At 37.0% G+C, this 27,659-nt stretch overlaps 1 protein-coding gene across 1 annotated transcript; it reads right to left on the bottom strand.

Moving 5' to 3' along the window:
* Positions 1-307: 307 nt before the first annotated feature.
* Positions 308-12,839, bottom strand: LOC112519716 (C2 and GRAM domain-containing protein At1g03370). The gene is made up of 9 exons (XM_025127955.1): positions 12,045-12,839; positions 10,357-11,571; positions 9,931-10,113; positions 9,368-9,651; positions 9,162-9,278; positions 8,699-8,961; positions 1,250-1,481; positions 891-1,163; positions 308-816 (listed from the first exon to the last, which is right to left on the bottom strand). Exons 1-9 carry the CDS (start codon positions 12,388-12,390, stop codon positions 595-597), a joined length of 3,135 nt encoding a protein of 1,044 aa, XP_024983723.1. The 5' UTR covers positions 12,391-12,839; the 3' UTR covers positions 308-594.
* Positions 12,840-27,659: the final 14,820 nt, after the last annotated feature.

Below are 27,659 nucleotides of genomic sequence, written 5' to 3'. Positions count from 1 at the left end.
TTGCAGTCCATGAACTTGGACCTATCTCTTGCCTATGCTTATTCTATTTTGGCATAGACCAGACACTTGTGATACCAACTTGTACTTTGTGTGCAAAGCAAAGGGAACATAAAACAAACTTCTGCTGACATACAAAGTATTGGTTCTCACAGAGTTGATGAACCTTGATCAATAAGTCCTCCCATGTTAGAGAGCCTTGTAACTTGGTCGAGGCTTTTGATTGATAAATCTCATACCAAAGCATGAACTTTTTCTTTTCTTATAATGATAACGATACTGATAATGGACATCAGTCAAAACTGATCAAGTCTGTCTATATTTGATGGAATTCAAAAGTATACAAACAAACGTATGTCCTCCTATGGATTCTGAGTCTAGGCTATTTCCTTCCTAATCCTACATTCTACACAAGTGTACTGTATGCATATATGAATATGATTCCTTCCAAATGCTTGCCTTATTACAATCAACAACTGTACAAAAGGAAAAAAAATTCACTTGCAAGATCATCATCATCCCCATTCCCATCATACCATCTCGCCAGTTGCAGCATTTCAATGCTTGAGTGAAAAATGCTCTTAATCTCTTCTTCTTTCAAGTTGCTTCACTCTGCATCATCTGTTTTTTTCCTGAGACAAATTCCTTCTCGATTGTACTGAACATAATCATCATGCGGTCTTGCAGATTCATATGTATGTTCTTTGTGATCTTTTTCTTATGTTTCGTGCTTTTCAACCATGCAATCCCAAAATACACCACCACTTTGCATCCCATACTTCTTGAAGCTTGATCCTCTATTTGGTACTTTGTATGAAGCTGCACAGTAATCCAAACATCCATTACGTTAAACATTCATTTTACAAATAATTAAGCCATGGAGGGATGCGTACAGTGAAATAGTCACCAAGGGGGACCCCATGCAGCGTTGTCACCTCTTCTACAAGCCAACCATTTCTATCGGTAAGACGAGATTTTTGCTGACTTGTCGTCACCTCTCCTCCATAACGAGAAACACTTATGTCAAACTTGTAATAAGTCTGTCTCTGATAAACATCAGCCTTTTCAAACTCCCAAGGACTCGTTGAATAATTCACACAATGAGCTCTTTCCATTGCTCTGCGCTCCAATTCACTCCCACTGAACAACTCCATCACGAAATTCAACTGATTGAAATAAAACCCACATCAGATATGCAGATATGTTTTCCTAAAATACTCCATATACGCTCAAGAGATCAAGATTAACTCACAGGAACTGAAAGAGCAGAGGAGTAAACAATAGACAAGCTGACATCCTCTAGGCCTAGGAAGGATCCGCTCTCTTCACTCTGGAGGCTTTTGTTTTCAGAGTCATCATCGCTTTTGATGGATGTGGATTCTTCCTCAAGCATCTGCAGGCTCTTATCATCTGATTCTTCATCAGCAATTTGTGCCTTCTGTTCAGGGCTTAAGGCTCTAGCCCTCCACAGAGCCATGATTGTCCTATTTTTGCAACAAAAACAAATTACCCTTTTTTAGTTATTCAAAAACAGATAAATACTTCACATTATTATTTAATCACCCTCTGTAGAGTTTCCATATAGAGTAGAGCCTCAAAGCTTACTCCTGTCACAGGAGAAATATCCAAGCTTTACCCTTCGCAAATGGCAAGGGAAAATAGCCAAGCTTTACTCCTGTACCTCCTAAGTTAAAATATTGTTTGGTTTTTGTGCTGAAACGACAGAAATGACCAATTTACCCCTTACCCTTTGTTTCTGAGTCATCGAAGCCTTAATCGATAAATCCTTGTTGGATCAGCATTATTATATGGGAAAATATCATCACCTTTCATCAATGAATCCTTGTTGGGTTTCATTTCGGTTTTGTTTTTCTTCATTATGACTAGAAAGAGAATGGGAATAAAACATGTTTGGGATGGGAATGGAGATGAAAGACGAGAGAAAGAGAGAGAGAGAGAGAGCAATCTCCAGTTTCTGGGAGGGGTTGTTGGTGGTGCTCGAGGAGAGATGTGGATAGGAAGGGAGACAGACGAAGGTTGTTGTCTGTTAAGCCCATTAAGTCACTACCGAACAGTACCTAACATACAGTTTTGGAACTCCAGCCATCTAACAATGCTGAGGTAGCGTTTGGTTCAAGATTTTTTTTTAAGGAATGGAATGTCAAAGGGAATCAGTGTAGAGGGAATTGGAATGTAATGGAATTGCAATTCATTCCTTTGTGATTTTATGTTTGGTTCGTGAGTACATATTTGGAAATGGAATGTAAGAACTGGTAATTGTCCAGATTCCTTTATTTAACTTTTTAGTAATTTGATGTTTGGTTTATGGATATTGCTTATTTGAAAATAGAAGGTAAAAAATGATAGTCTAATACCTGTCAAAGAAATTACCCATTATTCACACATGTGCATATGAAGCAGGGATTTACATATGGTGTTCATAGGTCTGGAGAAGGCATATGGTAAAGTTCCACAAGACGTGATTCGGAGGAGTTTGGAAAATAGAGGAGGGGGGTCCAAGGCGGGTACAGACAATCGATGACGTGTGTTAGGACCCGGTGGGTGAAATGGAATGTTTCCCAAAGGAGATAAGGTTTCACCAAGGATCAGTACCAAGCCCATTCCTATTTTCCGGTGATTTTGGATGAGATTTCAGAGGGATCCAAGGGTGTGTCCCAAGGTATTTGCTATTTGGGGACGGCATTGTGCTAGTAGTTGAGTCAAAGGCATAAGGGTGCATTTGGGCTATGAAAAGGACATAATAGAACAGGGATCACTATTCCATATTTGGCATGACTTTTATGTGGAACAAACAAGAACGGAGTAGAACTATGCATGTTCCAACCCCACCCCATGGAACAAGCCTATATTTTATCAATATACTCTCAAAATAAAACCTAACTCCCTTCTAAAACATCAAATAGCACACCTCCCCCCTCCCTTTAAATTCTATATCCATTCTTTAAATTTTATTTATTGTATTTTCTTATCTTTAAACTTTCACTTTACTATCCTCAAAATTCCTTACCTTTATACATATATTTTGGTTAATTTACGTAATCTATTGAATATTAATAATCAAAACATAGTATAGAAAAGGTATAACATAAAATTGGGAAATTCCATAAACTTCATATTTTGGTGTCATCTAATCGTATTGACGAAAACTTTCTAATGATATATTTTGTTATAAAAAATATTTATTTTTATTATAATATTTAATAAATTACATAAATTAATCAAAATATAGAAAATATATAAAGTAATAAATGGAAATTTGAGAGAATTAAAGAGAATAATATACTTATTTTGGATGTTTTTTGTATTTGTATTATTTGTTAATTTTCATTTAGAGTGATTATTTGGTAAAAAAAACACTAAACTCATTAAGGATAAATTGGTCACTTTACGACCCGACAGTACCCGTTTGGGGAACGTCCAGTGCCAAAGTCACTGAATGGGTACGCCAGAAAGGCAAAAGGGTCAACAGGTCAGGTTTTACTACAATTGGGAAAATCAAACTTCCATCAAAGAGAAGCAACTGAAAGGCTTTCATAAAAATTCTCGTAGAACAACTTGGGGCCAGGCCTTCTTTTCGTTTTCGCACTATTACGGATATGAAAATAATGGGAAAGCTATTTCTCACAATTGCTCCTTGTGATGCAGCGGAACCATGGCAATTAGGATCTCAAGACGCAGGGTTGCAGTGACCAGGTCCGGGCGACTGTTTACCAAAAACACAGGTTTTCAATCTCACCTGAATCGCCACATCTATCCTCCTGAGGAGAGTTAAGACGGGTTCATACCGGCGCCAATCATGGTCAGAGGTCACGGACCGACCATAGAACCCTGTTCAATAAGTGGAACGCATTAGTTGTCCGCTGTCAGTCAGGACGTACGGGCCAAGGGACAATCTCAGGTAGACAGTTTCTATGGGGCATAGGCCTCCCAAAAGGTAATTACGCCTATTCCTAATCCTAAATGGAATGTAACGACGTAGGGATCCATAGGTAAACATAGAATCTGACAGGAATGTATGAGATAGGTTAAATAAAAATTTATACTCAACTTAAATTGGCATTTTTAAGAGATACAAATGGAACATAATTGATAAAACAGTCGGATCAACATTAGAGTCCCACTACATTGCATTGCCAGAATCCATGGTAGAAGGCCCACGGGTCGTGAACTTCTTTTCCCGAAGAAGAAGCAATGACGGTAGCTTACTAATTGTGAAACGTTTAATCACTCGAAAGTATCAACAGAATCATTTGATTGTTCGCGTTCCCGAAGGCACCCCTCTCTTTCAAGAGGATTGTTCTGTCATGTCCTGGCGTACGAAATGTTGAACAATTGCACTGTCCTGCCCTGCTCTGTCCTATATTGTCTGGGTACCAAACGCACCCTAAATAATCAGATAGTGGAGGGGTGCTTTGAAATCACAAGGCATACACATTAGTCGTTCTAAGACCGAATACTTATGGTACAATTTCAATGGGGAGAGTATCGACAAGGGGGTGGAAGTTAATATTGAGGGGCAAAGGGTACCCTAAAATGATAGTTTCAAGTGTCTAAGCACCATAATCCATAAGTGGGGTGAAGCCGAGGATGACATACCACATAACATAAGGACCAAGTGACTAAAATTGGAAGGTTGCCATGGGGGTGTTGTGTGATAAGGACCCCTAAAAATGTAGGCAAAATTTTACCGAATACCCATCATACCATCTATATTGTATGGGTCGGAATGTTGAGTGGCAAGGAAGGCCTATGAGTGGAGGCGGAGGTTGCAGAAATGAGGATGCTTAGATGGACTTATGGGCGGTCCATGTCTGACAAGATTCCAAACAAGGCCTATCGGGTAATGTTAAGAAGTTGTGTTCATCACAAATAGTTTGAGAGGGAAGATTGTGGTGGTTTGGCCACAATAATGGGAGATAGAGAACGGCTCCAGTGCAGAGGGTAAAAAGTGTGAGGGTCTAGGGAGTGATGGGTAGATTAAGGAGGACTGATGAGCAGTTGAGGATAGACATGAGGACTTTAAGTATTTCCAAGGATGAGGGTAGCAAACTAGGGATGGGCTCACCTAGACGGGAGGAAGGGATCTAGAGAGGTAGAGGATGATGGTAGGGTTAGATTGTGGTAGTTAGACCCCATGAATCCTAGGTTAGACTTGGGGTGGGTTTCCTACTGTGCTTACATTTTTCATGTACCCGCTTCCACTCGTATGTGTTGTTTGTTTGCTTGATTTTTGGTTGCTCATTTCTAACTCATTTTTTCAAAATTTAGCAATGCCTTTATTGTTTTCAACTTCTTTTTTCAAAGGTTTTTCTTATGTTCTTCTCCCACAATTTTATTTTGTACCTCTTTTTTACCGCACTATGCACCAGGCGGGGGCTTTGATGAAAACAGTCGCTCTACTATTTGGATGGAGGTCAAGTCAGTGAACACGTCACCCTCCCCAGGGCCCCAAGCCCACCTTGGTAGGGCACATGGTGAGTTTGTTTGGTTTTGTTTGAACATGTTTTAAGCTCCATTACAAAAAAAGAGATTATAAACTAACACAAGACAGGAAAATGAATTCTACTTTCTAAATAGCAACGAAAAGATTTTACTAAAATATATTATCAATTAAATTTCATCGAATTTGTAGAGAGAAGGAAAACAAGTAGGGGACGAAAGAGAAAGTTGTGCAAATATTGATTTTGGCTTTTTGAACCAATTGGCCAGATACAAAATTCTGTTTATTTGAATCAAAAACGAACTAGATCCAAAAACCAAACCATGAGTTCCATTCAGTTTGATGAGTCAAATTTCGAATTCGATTCAGCGAATCAAAATTTGAATTTGGTTCATTTTCGGTTTGGTATTAAAAAAACAAACTTAGCAAACCAATAAACACCCCTAAGATTTGGGTATATTTATGAAGAATGGAAATAAGTCTACAATTAAATTACACTGGAATTGCATGCACATTGGCGAGGAATGGCAATTTTGGTCAAACAGAATATGAGATTCCATTCTACCGCCGTCCAATAAACCAATCGCCGCCTTTTGACAAGCATCCAGTTTAATTGCAATTACATTTACGGTATGTGAGTTCAAAAGCATTTTTAACGTATTGGAATCTATGGCAGAGATACTGGTAACTTATAATTGCTTTGAGTACTCTTACTCCTATCCTCTCTTCTGCTATGGCGAAAGCTGCACAAGGAACGATCCCAAAACACCAACTCATATATGAATTATGGTGCAAAGTTCCAGCATGGACTTTCAGCCATCATTTAGCCAGGAGAGAAACAAAAGAATCAAAGAGCGGAAAGAGATGGCAAGATGGAATGAAATATTCATCTGTGGAAGTCCACATACAAAGACAAGACCACTCTGCACAAGCAGCTGGCTCTAGTTCTTTTTCATCAAACTAGTAATCGGTTATAACCATAGATGTTAAGGTGAACCATGGGAAAGAATTGAAAGCAAGATAATAACTTAGTGTGTATTCTGATTCCTAGGTGAAAGAGAGAAGACAGAGAGGTAAGAATTAGCATGGTTGCAGATGAATAATTTGGGGCAAGTGAGCCATGCATGTATGAGAGAGAGCAAGAGAAAGAGAAAGAGAAAGAGGAGAGAAACTTAATGCAACTCATGGTCAAAGATAAAAGAAATAAGTTACAGATTTTGGCTGCACAATGTGTAGAACTGAAGTTTTTATGTTGGTTGAAGAACTGACAGCAAGAACGAGGGAGAGAGAGGAAATGAGAGAAATAAGCACAAAAGTGGGATATCAAAGCGATGGGCAAGGCAGCATAAAGAAACATCATTTTGGAAGTATCAACAGCCAACTTGGCCCTAATGAACCATAACCGTTTTTATTTTAGTTAATATTAATTTTAAATTTTATGTTTTAATTGTTAAAATTTACCCTTTTTAACAGTTAGAATACTGTTCAATTTTTTTGGCTTAGGTAACTGCTAAAATTATAAAAATTTCTATTAAAGCTTGTAAGCCGTTAAAATTTATACTTCTAATCTTCCTTTGTCACTTAATTAGTTTCACTTGGTCAATTGAATTTGGTCTATTTTGTCTTACTTTGCCTTTCAAAGTTTCAGCTAAAACTTACAATAGAGATGTGATTTTATGCAGGTTATTCTCAAAGATGGACCTAGTACGGACACAGCAATAAAGACAAAGTACATACGTTCTCCATAGATGACTCTTTGATTGGCCAATATGGAGAAAAGTTTGATGATTATATGCTTGGCCAATTCGATATGCTGATGATGATGAATAAAACTTTTGACAGGGAGAAAAATGAACATGATGCCCCCCGATCATTATCTGTTACTCAGTTGAGAGAGAGAAAAATGAACCAACTTTGTTGGGAGTTGGGCGAGTCTATCACTGATAAGTTGATGGAGGCAAGATTGTGGTGGTCTGGTCACATTCATAGGAGACAGTTGGCAGCTCCGTAGAAAGTGAGAGTCAAGGGCACGAGGATAAAGGGTAGGCCACGGAGATGGGCTGAGCAACTAAGGTTGGACATGGCAGCTTTAGGCATTTCCAAGGACATGGCTTCTGATAGAAGTTCATGGAGACGCAGAACTAGGGTAGCAAACTAGGTGTGGAGATCTAGACAAGAGGAAGGGAGTTGGAGAGTTGGAGAGTTGGAGAGTTAGAGGGTCAAGGTTAGGGTTAGCGAGTTGGTAGTTAGGTTTTATGTTTTCCCAAGGGAATGTCTTATGGTGTATGTTACTTGCTGATGACTTTGCGCTAGTGGCATGGACGAAAAGACAAGTGAACGCTAGGTTGGAGCAATAGAGCACAACATTGGAAACAAAAGGCATATGTATTAGCCGCTCAAAGACGGAATACGTATGGTGCAACTTTAGCATGGAGAATAACAAGTCGGTAAAAGTCAACATTGGGAAGCAAAGGGTTCCAGACTAATAGTTTTGTGTATTTAGGCTCCATCATCCATAAGGAGGGATATATTGAAGACAAAGTTACACACCACATAAAGGGAGGATGGTTAAAATGGATGGTTGCCACAAGAGGGTTATGTGACAAGCACGTCTCGTTAAGACTGAATGGCAAAATCTATAGGGTGGCCATCAAATTGGACATGTTGTATGGGTTTGAATGCTGGCCAATAAAGAAGGCGGATGAGAGGAATTTGGAAGTTGGAAGTTGAAGAAATGAGGATGTTGAGATGGACATATGGTCGGACCATGTTGAATAGGATACCAAATGTGGTTTATAATGCAGAGCTAGGGGTTACGCCCATCACAGATAAACTAAAAGAGGAAAGGTTATTGGTAGTTTGGACCGTTGGGAGGAAACGGATGATGACTCCAGTGATAAGGGAGGAGAGAGTAATGGTTGAAGGGTGACAAGGAGGGGTGGGCAAAGGAGGACGTGGAATGAGCAGTTGGGATGGACATGGCGAGATTAGACTTTTCCGAGGGCATGACCTATTATAGAGTACTTTAAAGTGTAGGACTAGGGTAGCAGAATTTTACAGGGACTAGTCGCTATTGTGATGGGGGGAGGGATGAAGAGCAGACAGATAGGACAACATTGTCCAGACATGGTTAGACTTGAAAGAATCTGCTCCTAGTACCTGGTTTCACTACGAGGTTCATGTTTTGTATTTCTTTGTTGTGTTATCAATAAAGAAAGCAAGTCAAAAGTATGAAATTACCTGTGTGCAACACTAAAAGACACAAAAGACTGGAAATGGAACTTGAGCCTGCCTTCTGCATCTTCCGTCTTTGCACCGTGCTTTGCATCCAAGCCTCGGCCTGGATGTAACGTTATAACCACAATTGGACTACCCATAGATGACAAAGTAGGAGGAACCACTTGAATATCTTCTATATCCTCCCATAGAAAAAAGAAGTTAGTTTTGTGTCCGAATAGGTCTCCATGGAACCCTATTATTCTCGCTGACAGAAACAGACGACCCTGCAAAGGAACAAGCTTTAGGATTTAAAAAAATTGAAAAACCAATTAAAACAGAGTATGCCAGATATCAACCAGTAGATTGCCAAGTACCCAATTCGATTTCCATTTTAGTTGGAGAAAAGAACCAAATAGAACAAAGGGATCTCTGAGAGGCTCAAAGTAATATATACTAGAAGGGAAACCTCAAATGGAGCGTGTACCTGGAGGGGCATTTTGCGCTTCAAATGACAAGTAAAATCATTTATTAGGAATTCCTCAGGTGGAAGCTTAAAGAGCTTCTGAAATGCCGAATTTGTCTGAGGAGACCGTAATCTTATCTAGATAAAAGTCAATTGCAAAAAGTAAGCAAACCAAACAAGAAGTATGAAGTCGCCAACTGGGAGCTAATGGAACTGATGATTGTTACCTTCTTTCCCACCTCCTTTTCCATCTTGGTTAAATATTCTTTAATAATGTTGCTACCTCTCGTGTTATTCAAAAATATTCTTAAATGCAATTTAGACTGGCAGGCTTGAGCTAACTTCCCTTGAAGAGGAACCCACACATCACCTAAATCAGATATATTAGTTTTTACAAAATTAATTCGAGTACGTCCCAAAGAGACAGCTTCATCAAAAGGACCATCAAAATCATAAACTTCAACATCCAGCGTAGAAGGAGGGTCATCCATAGCATCAAATTCAAAAATTTCTGCAAATCATCAGCATTTAACAAAAGATTCAGTTACAAGACATTATAGCATTAGAAGTTGTAGAAGGCCAGCAACTGCTGCTCAAGGCAGTCCTGCTTGTTGGCAATCTCGTCTATTTGTTCTCTCTCACACATCACATATACACTGGCCAGCCTGCTGCCGGTGTATATCTCCATAACTGTATACCTAAAAATGAGTAAATACATATTCCAGCATTCTGCTCTTCAGTTCATGGTCAAAAAGAGAACATGATTGCCACAAGATGAAATAACACTCACCATTCCAGCGAGGATCAGATTTTTGGAACTTGATTGAGCTGGTTCTCGTTTTACCATTGCATGTGAAGACCACGTATGGATCAGATAAGCCATTTAAGTCAATAGATGGTAAGTTGCTTCCCTCAACCAATGCGACAGTTAGCAACCATCCATCCCCCTGTGCTTTGATTCCATGATCACCACCTACAATCATTAGAGGGAAAAGCAACGTCAAGTAAGATGAACAAAAATGGCCCAACTAATTCTAAGTGGACTGTAGAAATACATGCTACTCTCCATTATAATCAAGGGGAAGGAAAAAAGAAAGAGAAGTCACCCAACAATAATTCTTCCCCTGCCCCCTGCACTCTGTGGTATCAACAATCCAAAATATATAAATAAAAGAAGCTATTTAACAGCAGTAAATTATTAAAAGGCATGATTTACCTTTTTGTACTCTAGCTTGCATAAAGCGTGATATCAAATGCATAACTCTTTCACCTTGGAGGACCAAGACTCCACACACAACAACTTCCCCAATTGAATCTGGCAAGTCTAACCCACCAAATTCAAGCCCCTGAATGGTACTAGGCATGGCTAGGCAGAGGTGCACAAGCACATATAATCCCATAAGTATGGTGGAAATGACCGTAAAATTAGCAAAGTATTGAACAGCAAGTCTCCAGTCTGACTGTTTCTCAACCTGTAGAGATGCCAAAGCCTGTTCCTTTTCAGAGCCAACGTCCTTCATATCAAGGACCTTCAACTTTTCAGCTAATAAAGTCGCAACTTGCTCAAAGCTCTCCTTCACACCTTGGCGGGCACCCCCTTCTATCATACCCTTCATCATGGTATTGTGCAAGAAATTCATTCGCCATGATACTACCAAATGGGAAGATTGTTCTCCTGATGGCAACTCAGGCCCTGGAGAGATGCACATGAGAACTTCGACCCTATAATTGCTTGCATATGGAGCTTCCGGAGTGTTCACACTTGCTAACACTGCGTAACATTTCCCATCAGCTTTTAGATATGTTTGATCTTCTATTGCTTTTATAGCCTTAATCAGCCTAGATGCTGCTTTAACATAGGTAACCACCCTTTTTAGACTCCCACTTTCAGGATCAAATTTCCAAGGTCCAACTTGCAGATCTGTACTTCCCTGAATCTCTGCCACCTGTCTCAGATGGTTTGAATCAGATGAAAAGAGCAAAGAGTTGAGTTCAGATGGTGCAATCACATACATCTGATCTAGCATTATCCCTCCAGGCAAATTACCAGGCATTTCGCTGGATTGATCTTTCTCCTCCATGCTTTTCATAAGTTCTTCAAAATTAGCAGATGAGGACTGCTCTTCAACTTTGTCCTCAGATACCTCAGAATCATCAGTTTCAGGTAACTCAGGTAAATCTGTGATTTTATTGCTGGCTGCTGGCTGTACTGAATCGCTGTTTCTGTTAAAAATCTGAGAAAGTAGACTTGAAATTTTTTCTTTGTTTGACTTCTCCTCCTTGATAGGAGCAGCTTCCTCTGACCTCATTGGAGATGGCATTCTTGAACTAGTGGAAGACCTCGCAGGTGATATTGTTCCATTCTCGACTTGAGGTTGCAAGTCCGATTGAGGCTTATTTTGCGAGAAGCATATTGTGATAAGAACTTCACCTGGTATGAGACAGACGCAAAATTGAGGAGGGACAATCAAAACTCGAACCATTACATGTATGTTAGATGTACAAGGATAACTAGACGTGATTGTTTCAATTATAATTCTCAATTCCCAATGTGGGTTCAGGAGTGATTCAATCCCAACAACCTTGCCTCTCCAAGCAAGCAGAAAAGCAGTTTGTTTAAATCAATCCCATTAACAACAGGTAGATGGGAAACTTTAAAGAAGCTGAATTCTATGATATAAGCAACTGAAATTCAATCATAGATGTCAAAAACCCAGATAATGACTCGGTATATTACATGGTAGTACAAAAAGAAACCAACTTTTAGGTACAAACACACAAAGCAGGAAAGGCAATAAACTTGACTAAAACTAAGACCTCTTTCAAATGCCATCAAAGTCTAGATAATGATGATAGATCCAACAAGCACTCGGATGCCAAAGGTAAAAGTGAGAGTAAGATTACCACAATCCTTAATCTTGGATTTCTTCTTGGGTTGCAAAGGGTACCAAACAGTACCTAGGGACTTGTCAGGCGTATCAAAAACCCGAGAAATAGGAATTTTAACACTTCCAATAAAATCATCATTGAAGTACTTGTCATCATTCAAGACAGAAACAACAAGCTGTTCCTTTAAGTCTTCCACCTTGAAACTAAACTCCTCGCACCAAGAAGGGTTCAGGCACTTTTTTACCACTTTAGTCTTGCATCTTTGATGGCCTACTTTTAACTTAACATATGGATCACTGGACCCATTTGGATCCATGGCAGGTATATTTTTGGCTTCAATCACACGTACTAATAACTTCATATCCAATCAGCCAAATTCAAACCACAGAATAATGTAAATGTGAAGAAAAGTTGAATTGATAGAAGCCAGAAACGTGGATTTACGTAGGCGAAAAAGGGCACATTGTAGTAGAAATCAGCGAAGTCGGTCAACCTCCTACAAGAAAAATCTTGACCCGAAAAGGGGTATAATTTATACAAGAAAAAAACTGGAAAAGGGTATCGGAGATTCTCCAGATTCAGAAAAAGGGGGGGGTAATGGAATGAAAGAAACAAAACCCCAGAAAACTGAATGAAAAGATTGAAGGGGGATCAATCAAGAAATTGGGAGAGAAAAAGAAAGCAATGAAATTTGAGAAACAGCAGAAAAGAATGAGAAGGAAAAAACTGTAGCAGGTGATGATTTGAATGAAGAGATTGATGGAGGGTGGAGGAGGAGATGGTTGAATTTTTGTAGCAGACGATGGGAAACGACCTGCGTATTTATTTTTTCCTGAAGATCATCATAAAGCATAATATTTATTATTATTTTTTGAATTATTTTTTTATATCCATCATCATTATTTTTCTTTTTGATGAATAATTCAAATAGTGATTGCGCGTTTGTTTTTAGAACCATTTGACTTGTTGGAAACTTCTGACGTATTTTCCTTTTTCTGTATATAAGTTCGCCAAATTTGGTATTAAATCTAACTTTTAAGATTAAATTGCATCCTACTCCCCATCGTTTGCTTAGAATTTGGATATGGTCCATCTTTCAAAAACAAGTATAAGTTCGCCAGATTTGGTATTAAATATAACTAGACACCTCATTTTAAATCTAATTAGTGCGTTGCGTCGTGATCAAAACTCAATTTAAGAAAAAATGTATAAGTTTCGACCTGAGCGGAAGTGCAATGTGTCTGAAAACTCGAGATCGTATTTATATTTATAACGCCCGGTCCAACACCGTAAATCACGTTTAGAGAATACTAACATCATATAGAAGTACATCATTAAGTCAACACTTTCATTCTATGTATATCTAAGTGATATAGTAGACATTTAAACTACATTTGTTACTATAAGTACTGCAGTAATCACAACTCTTGTTAAGAAAAAATATATATCATTTGCATTTGTTTTGCACAAATATTTTTACTAAATGGTTGGTTTTGATTTCAATCATGGTTATAGATTTCAAAGCTCCATCACGTTTTTATACATCCATCATCTTCTTCCAAACTATCATATTTATATCAATATAGGACAATCAAGAATTCATCATAATTCACCATTTGGTAAATTTTTTATTCTCATTGTGTCATGTTATCTCATCTTAAGGTTTTTCATTTTTGTTATCACTTTTGTTAACCGATGGGCTGTCCCGATTCAACTTTCTTGTCCTTACCATTTTCTTGTGCAAGTGGCTACCAAGTTGAACCAGCGACAGTTCCTCCTTTTGATGTTTCAAGTTGTGCTTGAAATCTTTCCAAGACGATGGAAGCTTGTCAATCACACTCGAACAGTAATAGTCATCCATATTCATTTTGTGCGGTATGAATTGACCCAAAATGCGAAGGATTTCATTATATTGTTCCATTAGGCTGCATTTGATACATGGGACGGGACAGGACAGGACGAAACAAAACTCACTGTCCCATGTTTGGCACAACATGGGATAGAACAAGAACCCACTGTCCCACGTTTGGCGCGACATGAGACAGGAACAAGAACTGTGGCAAGGTGGGACAGCATGGGACAAAAGAGGGTTTTTCTTGTTCCACCAAAATAGGTGGAACAAGATGGGATAGAAACTAAAATATTACAAATCTATCCTAGTTTGACATATAACTTTAATATGATATTTGTTTTAATGGTCATCATCACTAGTTTCGTCGCCGCTGCTACTACCCGCGGTCATCGGCGGCCACCTCCACCTCCTCTTCCACTACAACAACATCCTCCACCACCTCCACAACCACCGTCCACCAAGTCCATTGCCACCTCTACCATAGTCGACCACCAACCACCACCGTCCATTGCCACCACCAACCACCACCGTCCATTACCCCCACAACTACCGTCGTTCGCCACTTTCAACTCCTACTCTACTACAACAACCTTTTCCACAACCACCATCGGCCACCACCATTCATTGCCACCTCACTTCCACCATAACCACCACCATCACTATCTTCACTACATCAACCATAACTACCTCCTCCACCGTTGTCAACCGCCACCACCCACCACCACCACAGTCTACCATCTTCATGTCCTTTATAACCACCATCGTCCACCAAACACCACTGCCTCTACCTCCATAACCACTGTCAGCAACCGAGCACCACCGCCCATTGCCACTATTACCGTCGACCACCATAACCAAAACCACCTCCACCACCACCACTACTACCATCAATTATATCAAATTTTTCTTTCAAATTTGGTACAAATATGAAAACTATGTACAAATATTTATAAATTAAATTCTTTAATTATTTATTTTATTTGTGTTAATTATAACTATTATATAATATTTAAAATCATTAAATAGTTTGTCTAGTTCTTTCCCTTCCAGTCCTAGTCGTACCAAACACCAGACATACTCATTTATGTCCAGTCATGTCCCATCCCGTCCTGTCCTGTCTTGGCCTACTACTCGTCGGTTTATTCAACCTTAGATTTCAACACAAAAATAGAACTCGACACAAGTATACAACTTGAACTACTGTCGTCTCGTAACAAGTAATAATGGTATAAGTACCAGATATCGTTCCCACAGAGATAGCTTGTAAAGTTCTTCAAAAGTCCAGTCTATAAAAACTAGTTTCAGATGGCGAATCAAGGGATTTGATTTATCTAAAATGGGGAGGTTTGATTAACAACTAAGAAAATATCAGTCTTAAGAAGAAGCACATAGTGCAACAGTTGATTAAGCCATTAAACAAATGATTCATCAAAAAGATGACATAGCATTCCTGTAACAATTATCTAAAATCAATAAATGATTTTATATAACTATAACAGTATCAACTATCGGGTCAGACGGCCTCCCAAGAGCACACACCGGTCAACGTGCTATCGATACGATATCATTTATGTTAGACGTCGTGAATCCTAGCACAACACAGTGTTACCATCCTACACCGTAGGAGTATAGCGTTTGTCAGACACTAAAGCTATTTATAGCCTTCTCCTATTACCTCAGGTTTTGAAAATCAATACATTTTTATACACAAAATTAGTTGTCAATTAATTTTAATGTAATCATCAAATGAAATATTAAGCACCTGAAATAAATAGTAGATTATAATGCTAATAAGACACATTTGTACTTTCACATCGGCTTTGGTCTTAATTTCTCGTTACACCCCAAGCTAAGGTGTTAGCCCATCATTGCTCGGTTTCTTCTCTCGAATGATGTAAGGACTAAAAAATAAATAACTGAGACGGTAAAGTAAATTGCAGAAAATAAATTACAGAAAGTAAATTACAGGAAATGGAAATACTGGAAATTAAATGACAAAAAATGTAAATGACTGAAAGTAAAGTACTGAAAATTAAATGACAGAAATGTAAATTGCAGTAAAGTAAAGACTGAAATGTAAAGGACTGAAATATAAATGACTGAAATATAAATGACTAAAATATAAATGACTGAAATATAAAGACTGAAATATAAATATAGAAATATAAAGACTGAAATATAAAGACTGAAATATAAAGACTGAAATATAAATACTGAAATATAAATTATTAATAACTAAATAATATTAATTAATATTAATCTAATCATAATAATGAAATAAAGTACATGATGGGATGACATATGGTTCTTTGATGGGATGAGGAGGTGACATAAGAAAACCTTGGAAAACGGAGTTGACTTTTGAAGAAAACTTGCAAACTAAGTAATGAAATTTGCAAAACAAGTTTCGTTATAAAGACCGAAAGATTACTTGCAAACTCGTAAAAATAGATTATTTAGTCTACGTAAATTAACCGTGAGCCACAACGGATGAGATTCGATGTAAAGCAACAACGATCGATTAATTCGTAACTCGTAAAAGATAAGAAAGTGTAACGTAACTTATAACAGAAATGAGATGAAGATTAAACACGAATACTTGAATTAAAATTTGAGAATGAAAGTACAACTACAAAAGTTTGTTCTTGAAAAGTCAAACAACTTAAACCGAAAGCTTAGAACCGAAAGCAATATTCTAGAGAGCAATTATCACTAATATCACAAGTGTCAAATGGTAGAAAGTATGAAAAAGTGTTTTAAAACAAGCCTTAAGCCTTCTTTATATAGGCTAAGGAAGATCTCATAGTGGGTGCCAACTAATAAGACAAAAGCTTCTTCAAAACTGGGCTTTGACCGGGCCCAAGGTCGTTGACCACGCCTCCTCTATGGATCAGCCCATTTCTCCACGGCCCAAGCAAATTTTTAGCTCTCGGACAGGTACTATAGGACTATGCCACTCCTGGTCCTGTAGGACTGCCGTAGGACTGAGCTCAAAAATCATCAAAAACCTGTAAAAACAGGGAATTAACATTAGATATACTATATAACTACTAATATGTGAAAAAGACATAAAAGACTCAATTAAGACACTAATGGGCAAATAAAACAAAGGAAAATGGTTAAGAAAATGATATAATAAGGTTAATGAAATAACACTTATCAGCATGTCCATGGCATAAAGCAATGTCTAGCCACGTGACTTGCAAGTATAATAGCCTTCCAACAAGTCGTCGATATTGAGCAACGTCAACCGATGGACTGTCTATCGATTAATCGAGTTGTAGGTTTTGATCCATGGGAAAGGTACTAGGACGACATCCCTGCTGCCCACTATCTATGAGAATGTCAAGAGTGTATTTTCGTTGACTAAGAATAAGACCATCTGTCATACGAAATACTTCAATACCCAAGAAATACTTTAGAGGACCCAAGTCTTTAATACTGAAACGGTCATCAAGATGAGATTTAACATCTTGAAATTTGGTGTCATTATTTCCAAAAATGATGACGTCGTTGACGTATATGAGGGCTGCAACATATATCGCACCCTTCCAGTAAATAAAAACTGAGTGGTCAGCTTTTGATTGTCTGAAACCAAGGCTCAGTAAAGCACCAGTGAACTTTTGGTACCAGTTTCGTGAGGCTTGTAGAACGCCATAGAGAGACTAGCGAAGACGACAAACCTTTGAATCTTCGTCCTTGGCAAAACCTTGAGGAATTTTCATATATACTTTCTCGTTCAAGTCCCTATGTAGAAACGCATTGTTTACATCTAACTTATGTATGGACCAAATTTTTTTAACTGCCACAACCAACAAACTCCACATCGTTACTAGTTTTGCAGCAGGTGCGAAAGTCTCATGGAAGTCAACCCCTTCCATTTGTGTGAAGCCCTTCGCGACCAAACACGCTTTATATCTCTCTAATTCCTCTGTGGGTTTGTACTTGATCTTATATACCCATTTTCTTATCAATGGCGTGTTTTCTGGGTGGTAGAGTTTCGAGTGTCCAAGTTCCATTATGCTCAAGGGCTTTTATTTCTTTTTGCATGGCTTCTCTTCATCTAACATCCTTTACTACATGATTAAAATGTTTTGGCTCACCATGTATTGAGATGGCCTCAAGGTATGCCTTGTGGTTAACAGAAAACTTATCATATGAAATGAAATTATCCATAGAATGTATTGTTGAGGAGCCGTGAATGGACGTGGGTTGCAAATGGTCTAATGAGGGGGGCAGTCTCATAATAAAATCATCCAAGCGTTTTGGCTGTGGTTTCACTCTTTGGCTGTGGTTGTAGGTTATACCGATCCTTTTTTAGCATCATCGATTTCTGCAGTTCGAAGAGGCTCATTGTCTCCTATATTTTCAGAATTTTCAGCTGATTCGAATATGTCAAATTCCGAATCAAATTTGTGTTCTTCTTCATAAGTCTCATGGTTTGGATGTATGCCTTACATTTCTTCTGCAATTTGGTGCTTCCTCATCTTGGGTTACCTCAACATCCTTTTGTTTGTCAGAGTTCCATGTTTTTTTAATGGAAAGTTGTTTTCAACAAAAACAACATCCCTGGACACATTTATCCTTTTGTCCAATAAGTCATGAACTCGATACTCTTTGTGTCCTTGAGGATAACCAACAAAAACACATGGCCTCCACCTCACTTTGAATTTGTCCCTTCATATTTTATTGTTTTTCATGTATGCCAAACAACCAAACGTATGCATGTGATCATAAGTGGGTTTTTGTCCAAACATCACTTTGAATGGCATTTTGTTTATGATTGCCTTTGATGGGAGTCTGTTTATTATGTAGGTGGCCGTCATCACACATTCCCCCCAAAAACGAACCGGTAGACCAGCCTCAAATCTTAAGGCTCTAGCAACCTCAAGAATGTGTTTGTGCTTCCTTTCAACATTGTCATTTTGTTGTGGGGTGTAAGCACATGAACTTTCAAAAAAATGCCATTTTTTGCATAAAACTCTTGAGGCTAGAAGTTTAACTCACTCCCATTGTCACTCCTTAACCATTTAAGGTTCTTCCCAAACTGTGTCTTTATCATATTGTAAAAGGTTATCAATCATTCCCATGCTTTATGTTTGTGTTTATCAAATAAATCCATGCAACACGACTATACTCATCTACAATAGTTAAAAAAATAATGTGCCCCAGATAATGAAGCAACTCAATAACTTCCCCAAATATCACAATGAATCAAATCGAAGCAACCCATAGTTTTAATTTCACTACTAGAAAATGGCAATCGAGTGTGTTTAGATTTCATGCAAGAGTCCCAAGACTTATTATTCAAGCTACTAGAAACCTTACTTAAAGAATCTATTTCACAGAGTTTTAACACGAAATTATGCCCCAACCTTTTTGTGGCAAACGTCCTGACCACCCGATACTGTCAAAGCCACCCCTTTATTTGTTTGCAACTCCATGTAGTAGAGACCATTGCTGCATTTACCCAAGCCAATCAGGATCCTCGAATGCAAGTCTTGTAAGACAAAGAAATCTGAGAAAAAGGTTACGGCACAGTTAATATCCTTTGTTAATTGATTGACAAATAAAAGGTTGTATTTAAATAATGATATATGTAGAACATCCTTCAATTCTAATACATTGGCCAATGTCGTCTTCCCGATTCCCTTTATGGGTACGGTTTCTCCATTAGGAATGGTGACATGGTTTTCATGAGAATGTTCTTTCCATTCCCGAAACATTTCATGGTCATTTGTTATGTGTTCGGTAGCACCACTATCCACAATAGACATCTTGCCCATCTTAGTCTCACCAACCACGTTTACAGTAGGTGGTCTAGTGTCCGATGGGTGACAATCAGAATCCGAAAAATGCTTGATCAACCTTGCATATTGTTCAACAGTCAAACCTGATATTGGACTTGATCAAGATTGACTTGAGCTGCCTTTGGTTGAGTCTTATTTTCTGTAGGTCTGCTACTTCCTTCCTTCTTTACTTTTCCCTGCCACCATTCCGGGTATCCTATGCATTTGAAGCAGCCTTCAGAGACGTGACCAGATTTGTTGCAGAAAGTACAATGATCCAATTCCTCTCCAGTTGCATGCTTGAATTCTTTGCGCTGACTTCTTTGTCCCGTGTTACTATCCTTGTTCAAGGACCGGCTATGTGAGTACGCTTGAAACCCAGCCGTCTTGACATTTGGTCTTTTTGTTGCAGACCCTTTGATGTTCATCCTCAGCTACTAGATGATATGTCGATCCAAGACTTGGTGTTGGCTTCATTACTAAGATCTGAGTTTTGATGGTCCCAAATCTGTCATTTAACCCTATCAAGAATTCATAGAGGTGTAGCTTTTCTTTTGCCTCTACCATTTTCTTTCCAGCCCACATGTGCAGTTCCCACACGTGCACATTGGTATAAGTGAGACTGACTGAATCTCATCCCAAATTCCTCTCAGTTTTGTGTAGTAGGCTGAGACGGAAGCTTTATCTTGATGAGTCAAAGTAAGAGTTTGCTTTAATTCATAAGCTCGCAGTGCACTCTCTTTTCCAAATCGCTCTTCTAGATCTGCCCATATTTCCTTGGCTGTGTTGGCGTATTTCACGTTGTTTCTGATTTCTTTTTCCATGGCGGTGGTGAGCCATCCTTTGACCATCGCATCACATCGTTGCCATAACATCGATTTTGGTGTCGCTTCACCAGGTGCGACAATGGTTCCATCAATGAAACCGATTTTTTGGCAAAAAGAAAAATTTTCATCTCCTGAGACCAATCAGAATAGTTGCTATCATTTAATGGGCCGTTCACATGCATCTGCCTTGGGTACTCAGATGCGTGAATGTAGTAGACTGAGTTCGTATCGAATGGGGGTATGCTGGACTCATCTTTCAGGTCTGTTATAACGTCTTCGTCAGTGTTCTTCGCCATTGAAGAATCAGAGGCAACGGTGTTAGGTTTTATCTAGCTCTAATACCATGAAAGATTTCACAATTTCAATGGTTTTTAATGACTTGCTTTGATTCATTCGATCATGGGAATATATAATACAAGGTTATTACAAACTTCCAAAAAAAGGGAAAATAAACAAGGTAACAGATAAGGACAAAAACTACAGCCTAAACATACGGTTTCCTTCAAGATAAAAGTAGGGGTGTCAATTTTGTACCATGACAAACTAACTAGTTCTTATACCGACTGTACCAACTTAATTGGTACCAACCTAATTGGTACCAACCTAATTGGTTGGTATTACCTACCAACTATCTAAACTTGGTTGGTATATGGTATTAGAAGTCATGTACCACGGTAATACCATATTGTACCGACTTATTTTTAATTATCTATTAAATAAAGTTTAGTATAATACAACATATTTTTTTATTTTAAATTTTAAATGTTTTTATTTTAAGTTTTTCCAAATTAGGATGTAGATGGATAGATAGAACTTGATTAAATTCATTCGTCCAACCCTAACAAACTTATTAACTTGTCCACACCTTCATGGTTCATCGTCACTTCTCAATGCCCGTTTGTATTAGATCATTAATGAATGGTTGTATTATATGAAAATTATTTGAATGCTTGTATATATAGTGATAAGTGGTACAACACATATCAACATGTTATATGGGTACTCGATGGTTTTAGTACATCTAAATCTAATTGATAAAGATGTTAATATAAATAAATTTGTAACTTTAACTTTTAGTTGGTAAAGCGTACCAACATGTACCAACTGAAAAAATTTGGTACCGATTATAGTTGGTTGGTACATGGTGTAAAATTTTATGTACCAATGATAATTGGTTGGTACACGGCGTTTGGAAAAAACATGGTATCGTACCATGTTCATCCCTAGATAGAAGCAGTGATAGTAGAGATCGTATAGGTCCATAGAAGTGGCTACTTGTGTTGCCACATTAGTGGTGCAAGTGCTCATTGGACACTACGATCCCTATAAGTATAAACTGTCATACTGAGATCGTATGAGGAGGGGTCAAAGCAAATAATATTCTTTGTGTAACACCTGGATTTTTGATAAATTGAAATTCCAAGTTTTTATATATTTTTACCCTTTGAATAGTTTTATTAAGTATTTTGAGGATTGTTATGTCTAGGTACGAAAACAATCAAAAAAGAACCAAGGATTGAAATTTCAACATGTTTCGCGCCCGCGAAGAATTCTTCACACCCGTGGAGGTTGGGCAAAAAATTTAAGCTAGGAGGGGGCTGTTAGTTTTGTCTATAAACTGGATTTTATCATTTTTCTCTTCACTCTTGCTACATCAACTCTCTTCTCCAGTATCTCTATTCATTTTAAAAGCATCTAAGGCACTGATTTGAAACATTTCTTAGTATTTAAGAGCTTTGGTTCCTAAAGATCAAGTGTTGTGATTAAAGCTTCAAGATCATCTTCATCTTCTCCATCTTCTCCACCTCTTTTCTACCATTGTTGACCTAGTTTTTAGGTTTTCATAAAAACCGATTTGTAAGTTCATCCTAACATTTCTAAACCTTTATTCATGTCAAAACATTTCATTTTAACCTCCTAGAACATCCCTCTTGATGTATATTCAATATTATGAGTTTTGACCAATTTTGGGCGATTTGAGGTTTTGACTAAAGTTTGTTATAGACCGATTTTGGGTTTTTTTTTTGGGTACATTTCTAGGTTTGGTTGTGACCCATATAAAGTTTATAGAGTTGGATGTTTGTGGATCTAAAGCCTTCACCATTTTGAAAGTTAGAGATAGATTTGGAACCTAGGTTTAACTTAACCTAGTAATGTGAGAACACTTTTTACATGCCAAAATGTAAATTTTGGAGTCTTAAGAAGTTTTATTGATATTTATCAAATGTGTTGATTATCTGATGAAATTTACATCTTCGGTACATTTGATTTTATAAAACCTTAAGAAATACATCTATTTGGGATTTTTAGATATTTGATAATAAATCATGAAGTTTAAGGGTTTTGATGGTTTATTTGTCATTTGAGGTTAGTTGATGATAATGCATTTGGTATATTGATTCTTATAAATCATTCAAATAATATGCATGATTTAACCTTGTTGTTACTTGTGGTATTTTGAGTCATGATATGTACTAAACCTCTTTAAATGCATTTTGGAGTTCATAATGACTCGTTTTTTATCAGTCTAACAAGTGAAAAAGCTTAATGGTTTGAATTTGAGATAAATACCCGTTTTGGGATTTTTTTTTCCCAACCTTTGAGTTTGTAGTGTTGATTTTCAACCCATTTTATGTATAAGGGGCTGGAAGGCCGAGTATTTACATTTTGTTGATTTATGTCGATTTTTTATCGAATAATCAATTGAATTGTTAAGCTTTTGGCTCGGTTTTGACTCAGATGAGTCTCGGGGACATTTTTCCGGTTTAATTTGCTCTATGTAGAGCTTTTTGGAGTTATATGCAGTTATAATATATTTATTTGGTAATTTACATGTTTTGAGTACGTTGGTCATTCAATAGGAGTTATGTGATTTAGACTGTAATGCATTTGATCCATAGGCATATGTGTCAGTCGTGTTTTGCCCAACGAAGAGTTTTGATGCTCTCATCTTGAGCCATAAGGTTTAGCCAAGCAAGGAGTTTTGATGTTCTTAGCTTGAGCCTTTGGTTGTGACAAGAGAAAAGTTTTGAGATTCTCTTCTTAGTATCGTTGGTTTATGACAAAGTATAAGTTTTGATGTTCTTGCTTTAGAACCTTTGATTTTAGGCAAGTGAGGAGTTTTGATGTTCTCATATTGTAACTTGGAGAATAACTGCGCGATGAGTTTTGATGTTCTTATCTTAGCTACAAATAGAGTAATTACAAGGCTTGTATGTCGGGAGTGGTTTGCTCGTCAAGATCTCGATGTGGCTTACTTAGTGTTCCCTCACTTGATTGAAATGGGTCTCCCTCATCACTGAAAGGTGTTATTTCTAGATAGTGTAATATCCATCTTTTCGTGTTGTTTTGGGTACGAAGTGTATCCATACTTTATGGTTTTGATATCTTGGAACTTATTCATGCTTTGTTATTTTGGGCATTGAACCTTTTCCATATTCTTTGGATGTCTTGGATAATAGAGTTTTATTCATGTGTTCAATATTTGAATTTTAAATCTTATTCATGTTTTGGGTGAGCATTGAGTTTTGATTTCATGTTAAATGGGTGTCTCTGTCTCATCAAGAAAATGAGGGTTTTGAGAAAGATGTTGCTTTTATACTAAATGCATTTCATTTTGGAGATGTGATTTAAATAACATCTTTTTCCAGTTTTACCATTTCGTATTAAAGATGAAAACTGCTTGAACTCATTAGGCATTAAGCTTAATCTTTTTTATTTGTCGGCACATGCACCACGCCCTCGTTTTGGATTGGTACTAGCGACATTATGTTGAATTGAGTGCTAGTTAGAGGCGCACAAAGTCTAGCTAATCAATGACATCTTTCGTACTTTGGAGATAGCAAAGGCTAATGAGTTACCCTTAAATATAGTCTTGTGTAAGGTTTTGAAATATTAAGTAGATTTTATAAAACCAAATGTGTAAAAGATGCCATTTCTTCAAGTAATACAACAACAATTGATAAATCTTAAGGAAAAACTTTAAGACTCTAAAATACACATTTTTAGCATCTACAATTGTTAAATCCAGAAATTACCTTAAATAAAATAGAGTGTTATAGATTAAACCACATTTACGTGAAAAGTTTGCTATTGTGTGATTTGATTTTGGGGAAGAAAACTCTTATCTTCAACCTATTTCCACACATTCATGAATGAGTTGGGTTGGGAATAAGGGTAAATTTAACGCCCTTTATGTTTCAATCCGTTGGATAAGGATATGGGTAAATGAATTTTATCCACTTATATGGGCATTTTTGTGGGTAAGGTATGGATAAAAGATTTTTTTATCCGGATTTCATTAGGAACCTAAAATTAATTATGAACCGGGGGGTCACCCACATCGCGACATGTGACATATTCATAAGGAAAATAACACATCCAGATTCATCGTGAATGTTTGATATAGAGGAAGGTTTGCATAAGAAGGTTAAATATTGTGAGAATGTATGAAGGGAATGTACTCGTGAATCACCCAAGTGCAAAGACAACGATAAACCAAACACACACACACACACATATATATATATATATATATATATATCAACCATCAAGTATTAACTTGCCCATCTAAGTATTTTTTTTAACGGATTGTGAAGGGTCTTAAATATTGAAATCTAATAAATTACTTTTTTAAAACATTTTTAATAGGTATGTGATATTTGTTCTTTCTTTTTTCCAATCTCTAATTTTCTTCTCTATATTAGATTAGATTAGATTAGAGGAGAGTTTAACAACTTTGCTAAAACAGATATTATTTAAACTCAAATTGGATAATCCTAATCTTAAATCAATTTATTTATTTATTAAATAAATTAAAGATATCTACTACTTAATTAATTTACATGTTCATTCCAAATTGGCTACTAATTAATTATATAAAAATACAAAACTAAAAACATGCATGGTTAATAGTTTATTGGATACGTACATAATTTATTCTTCTCAAGTTGCAATTTTCAATCTTGAGCGGTTGGGTTGATTGGTATGGTAATAAGGATATAGTATGGTATTATATATAATTATATATCAGTCAATTATAATTGGTATTTAACAAACAACATTTTATTAAATAATATGACTTAACGTTTATTTAAACATATAATACAACAATATAATATAGCATCAAATGAGATTTTTTAATTTGATGTGAATCTTAAGTAACCAATATAGCAATTTTCTTCCTACTAATAGAATAGATAACATCTTAAAATATGTGACAATTACTTTTTTTAGCATTTAATTAAATTATAAATTTTTAATAATTCAATTGTATATTTAACATATATAAAACTAGAGGTTTAATTTTATGAGGATCAATAGAAGGTTGAGAACTATGAAGATCAATCTAAGCCTTAATTGATCCTATGGTTTTAATTGAGAGCCGTTTTTAACTAAAAAAAAACATAATCGTCATTTGGGTAACAAAATTCACCAAATGAGACATATAGATGAAGCACATACTCACTATGCTATTTCACCCCATGAAACAAAACACAATTTTCATATGCTATTTCACCTCGTGAAATCCAAACATATTTTATTTTAACATATGAAACGAAACACAATTTTCATCTCTAATCTATTTCACCCCATGAATCAAACGAAATTGAAATCAAAAATTTGGAAATTGATGAAAATTGATTCGAAATTTATGAATTAGGATGTGTAACACAGTTCTCCGTTCAAGCGAGGGACGACGAGATAGTGGTGATGCTTGGTGCGAGAGCATCAGAGAAATGTACTTTGATTGATACTTTGGAGAATCAAATTGCTAAAGGAAGTTTGAAAGGGACGGTGACTTTGAACGGCAAACAGTTGGAGTCAAGATTATTGAAGGTGATATCTACTTACATAATGCAAGACGATCTCCTATTCTGATGTTAACCATCGAAGAAACGTTGATGTTTGCCGTTGAATGTTGCCGCCCTCGAACGTTGTCGAAATCGAACATTGATTTCAAAATCGGATGCCGAAGTAGCCTTAGAGGAGGGTGTTGATTATGACCAACATGGTGGCTCTTGTGGTGGATTGCGGCAACGTATGGTCTTGACATTTGACATAAATATTAGCAGATAGAGAAATCTTCAATGAATACCAGAATCAAGAAATTAATAAGACATTGGTGAGAATAATCAGACCTCTAGGAGGAGGGATGGAGGAACATAGAAATCGACAGGGCCATAACTTATTGTTTTCTTCTTTTTGCAACAAATAAAGAAAATACTCAATACAACGAGAATCCGAAACGATAGTGATTTCGACCACAGTGCCTGTCGAAATTTCAGAGGACTAGAAGAGACACTATTGGGAGGCGGTGGAGAGTGCAAGAAATGGTGGACTATTTCTTGGATTGACGATGGCGGGTTAGATGAAGCAGACCAATTGGTGACAGAGGTGATGATCGGGTAGGAATAGGGGTGGAAGGGGGCGGAGAGGTGGTTGTGGGTGGCGTAGTGGAAGGAGGTGGAGTATTAGGAGGCGGGGGAGAAGATGATAGGCGTGTATAATTTTTCCCTAGAACTTTTAAATTAGACGTGAGATTAGACCTCGCTTTTAAAAATATTACAAATATGTCGTTGTTTTTTATGGCCTTTGATTAAAAGCATTGGGTGATTGAAACCAGTCCCCAACCTTTTTTTTATCCTCATTTGTAACACCCCAATATCCACTTTTGCATATAACCATGTATTTCATATAATGAGAAATACTATAGTACACATTAGGTCCCAAAAAGTACACGAAACTACATTACATAGGTAGCCAACAAATTTTTTCACAACATTTTTGTACATCACTTACATACATAACAAGTACTCAAGATCAACATTTAACAACTCTTCTCCACAATCCAAGTAAGCACAAAGGAAAATCACATATTCCCCTTTCCTTTATCCCTTGATAATGCCTGAAATGTAATGCATATTTTTGAAACACAAAATGAGGGTTAGACCTTAAGGTCTAGTATTTTTTTTTTTTTTTTTTTTATTTACATTAATGGTGAAAATCACCAAAACATTATATAAAATCATAATTAGAATCTATATTATCTTATTAAGCAAATTTAACAAAAGTCTTAGGTGGCGTTTGTTTTTTAAGAGGTGCTGAAGTCTGAATTCACTTCTGAATTTTAAGAGGTGGTGCTGAAGTCTGAAATCTGAAT

Source organism: Cynara cardunculus (assembly GCF_001531365.2).
Source record: "Cynara cardunculus var. scolymus isolate 2C chromosome LG 10, CcrdV1, whole genome shotgun sequence".
NCBI lineage: Eukaryota > Viridiplantae > Streptophyta > Magnoliopsida > Asterales > Asteraceae > Cynara > Cynara cardunculus.
This window is presented reverse-complemented; position numbering and strand designations above follow the sequence as displayed.

Coding starts and splice junctions, on each gene's coding strand:
- LOC112519716 (XM_025127955.1), bottom strand. CDS start 12,390: ATGAAGTTATTAGTACGTGTGATTGAAGCCAAAAATATACCTGCCATG. Junction 10,114..10,356: donor GCAAGCTAGAGTACAAAAAG/GTAAATCATGCC, acceptor TAATGATTGTAG/GTGGTGATCATGGAATCAAA. Junction 1,164..1,249: donor CCTCTGCTCTTTCAGTTCCT/GTGAGTTAATCT, acceptor TATTTCAATCAG/TTGAATTTCGTGATGGAGTT.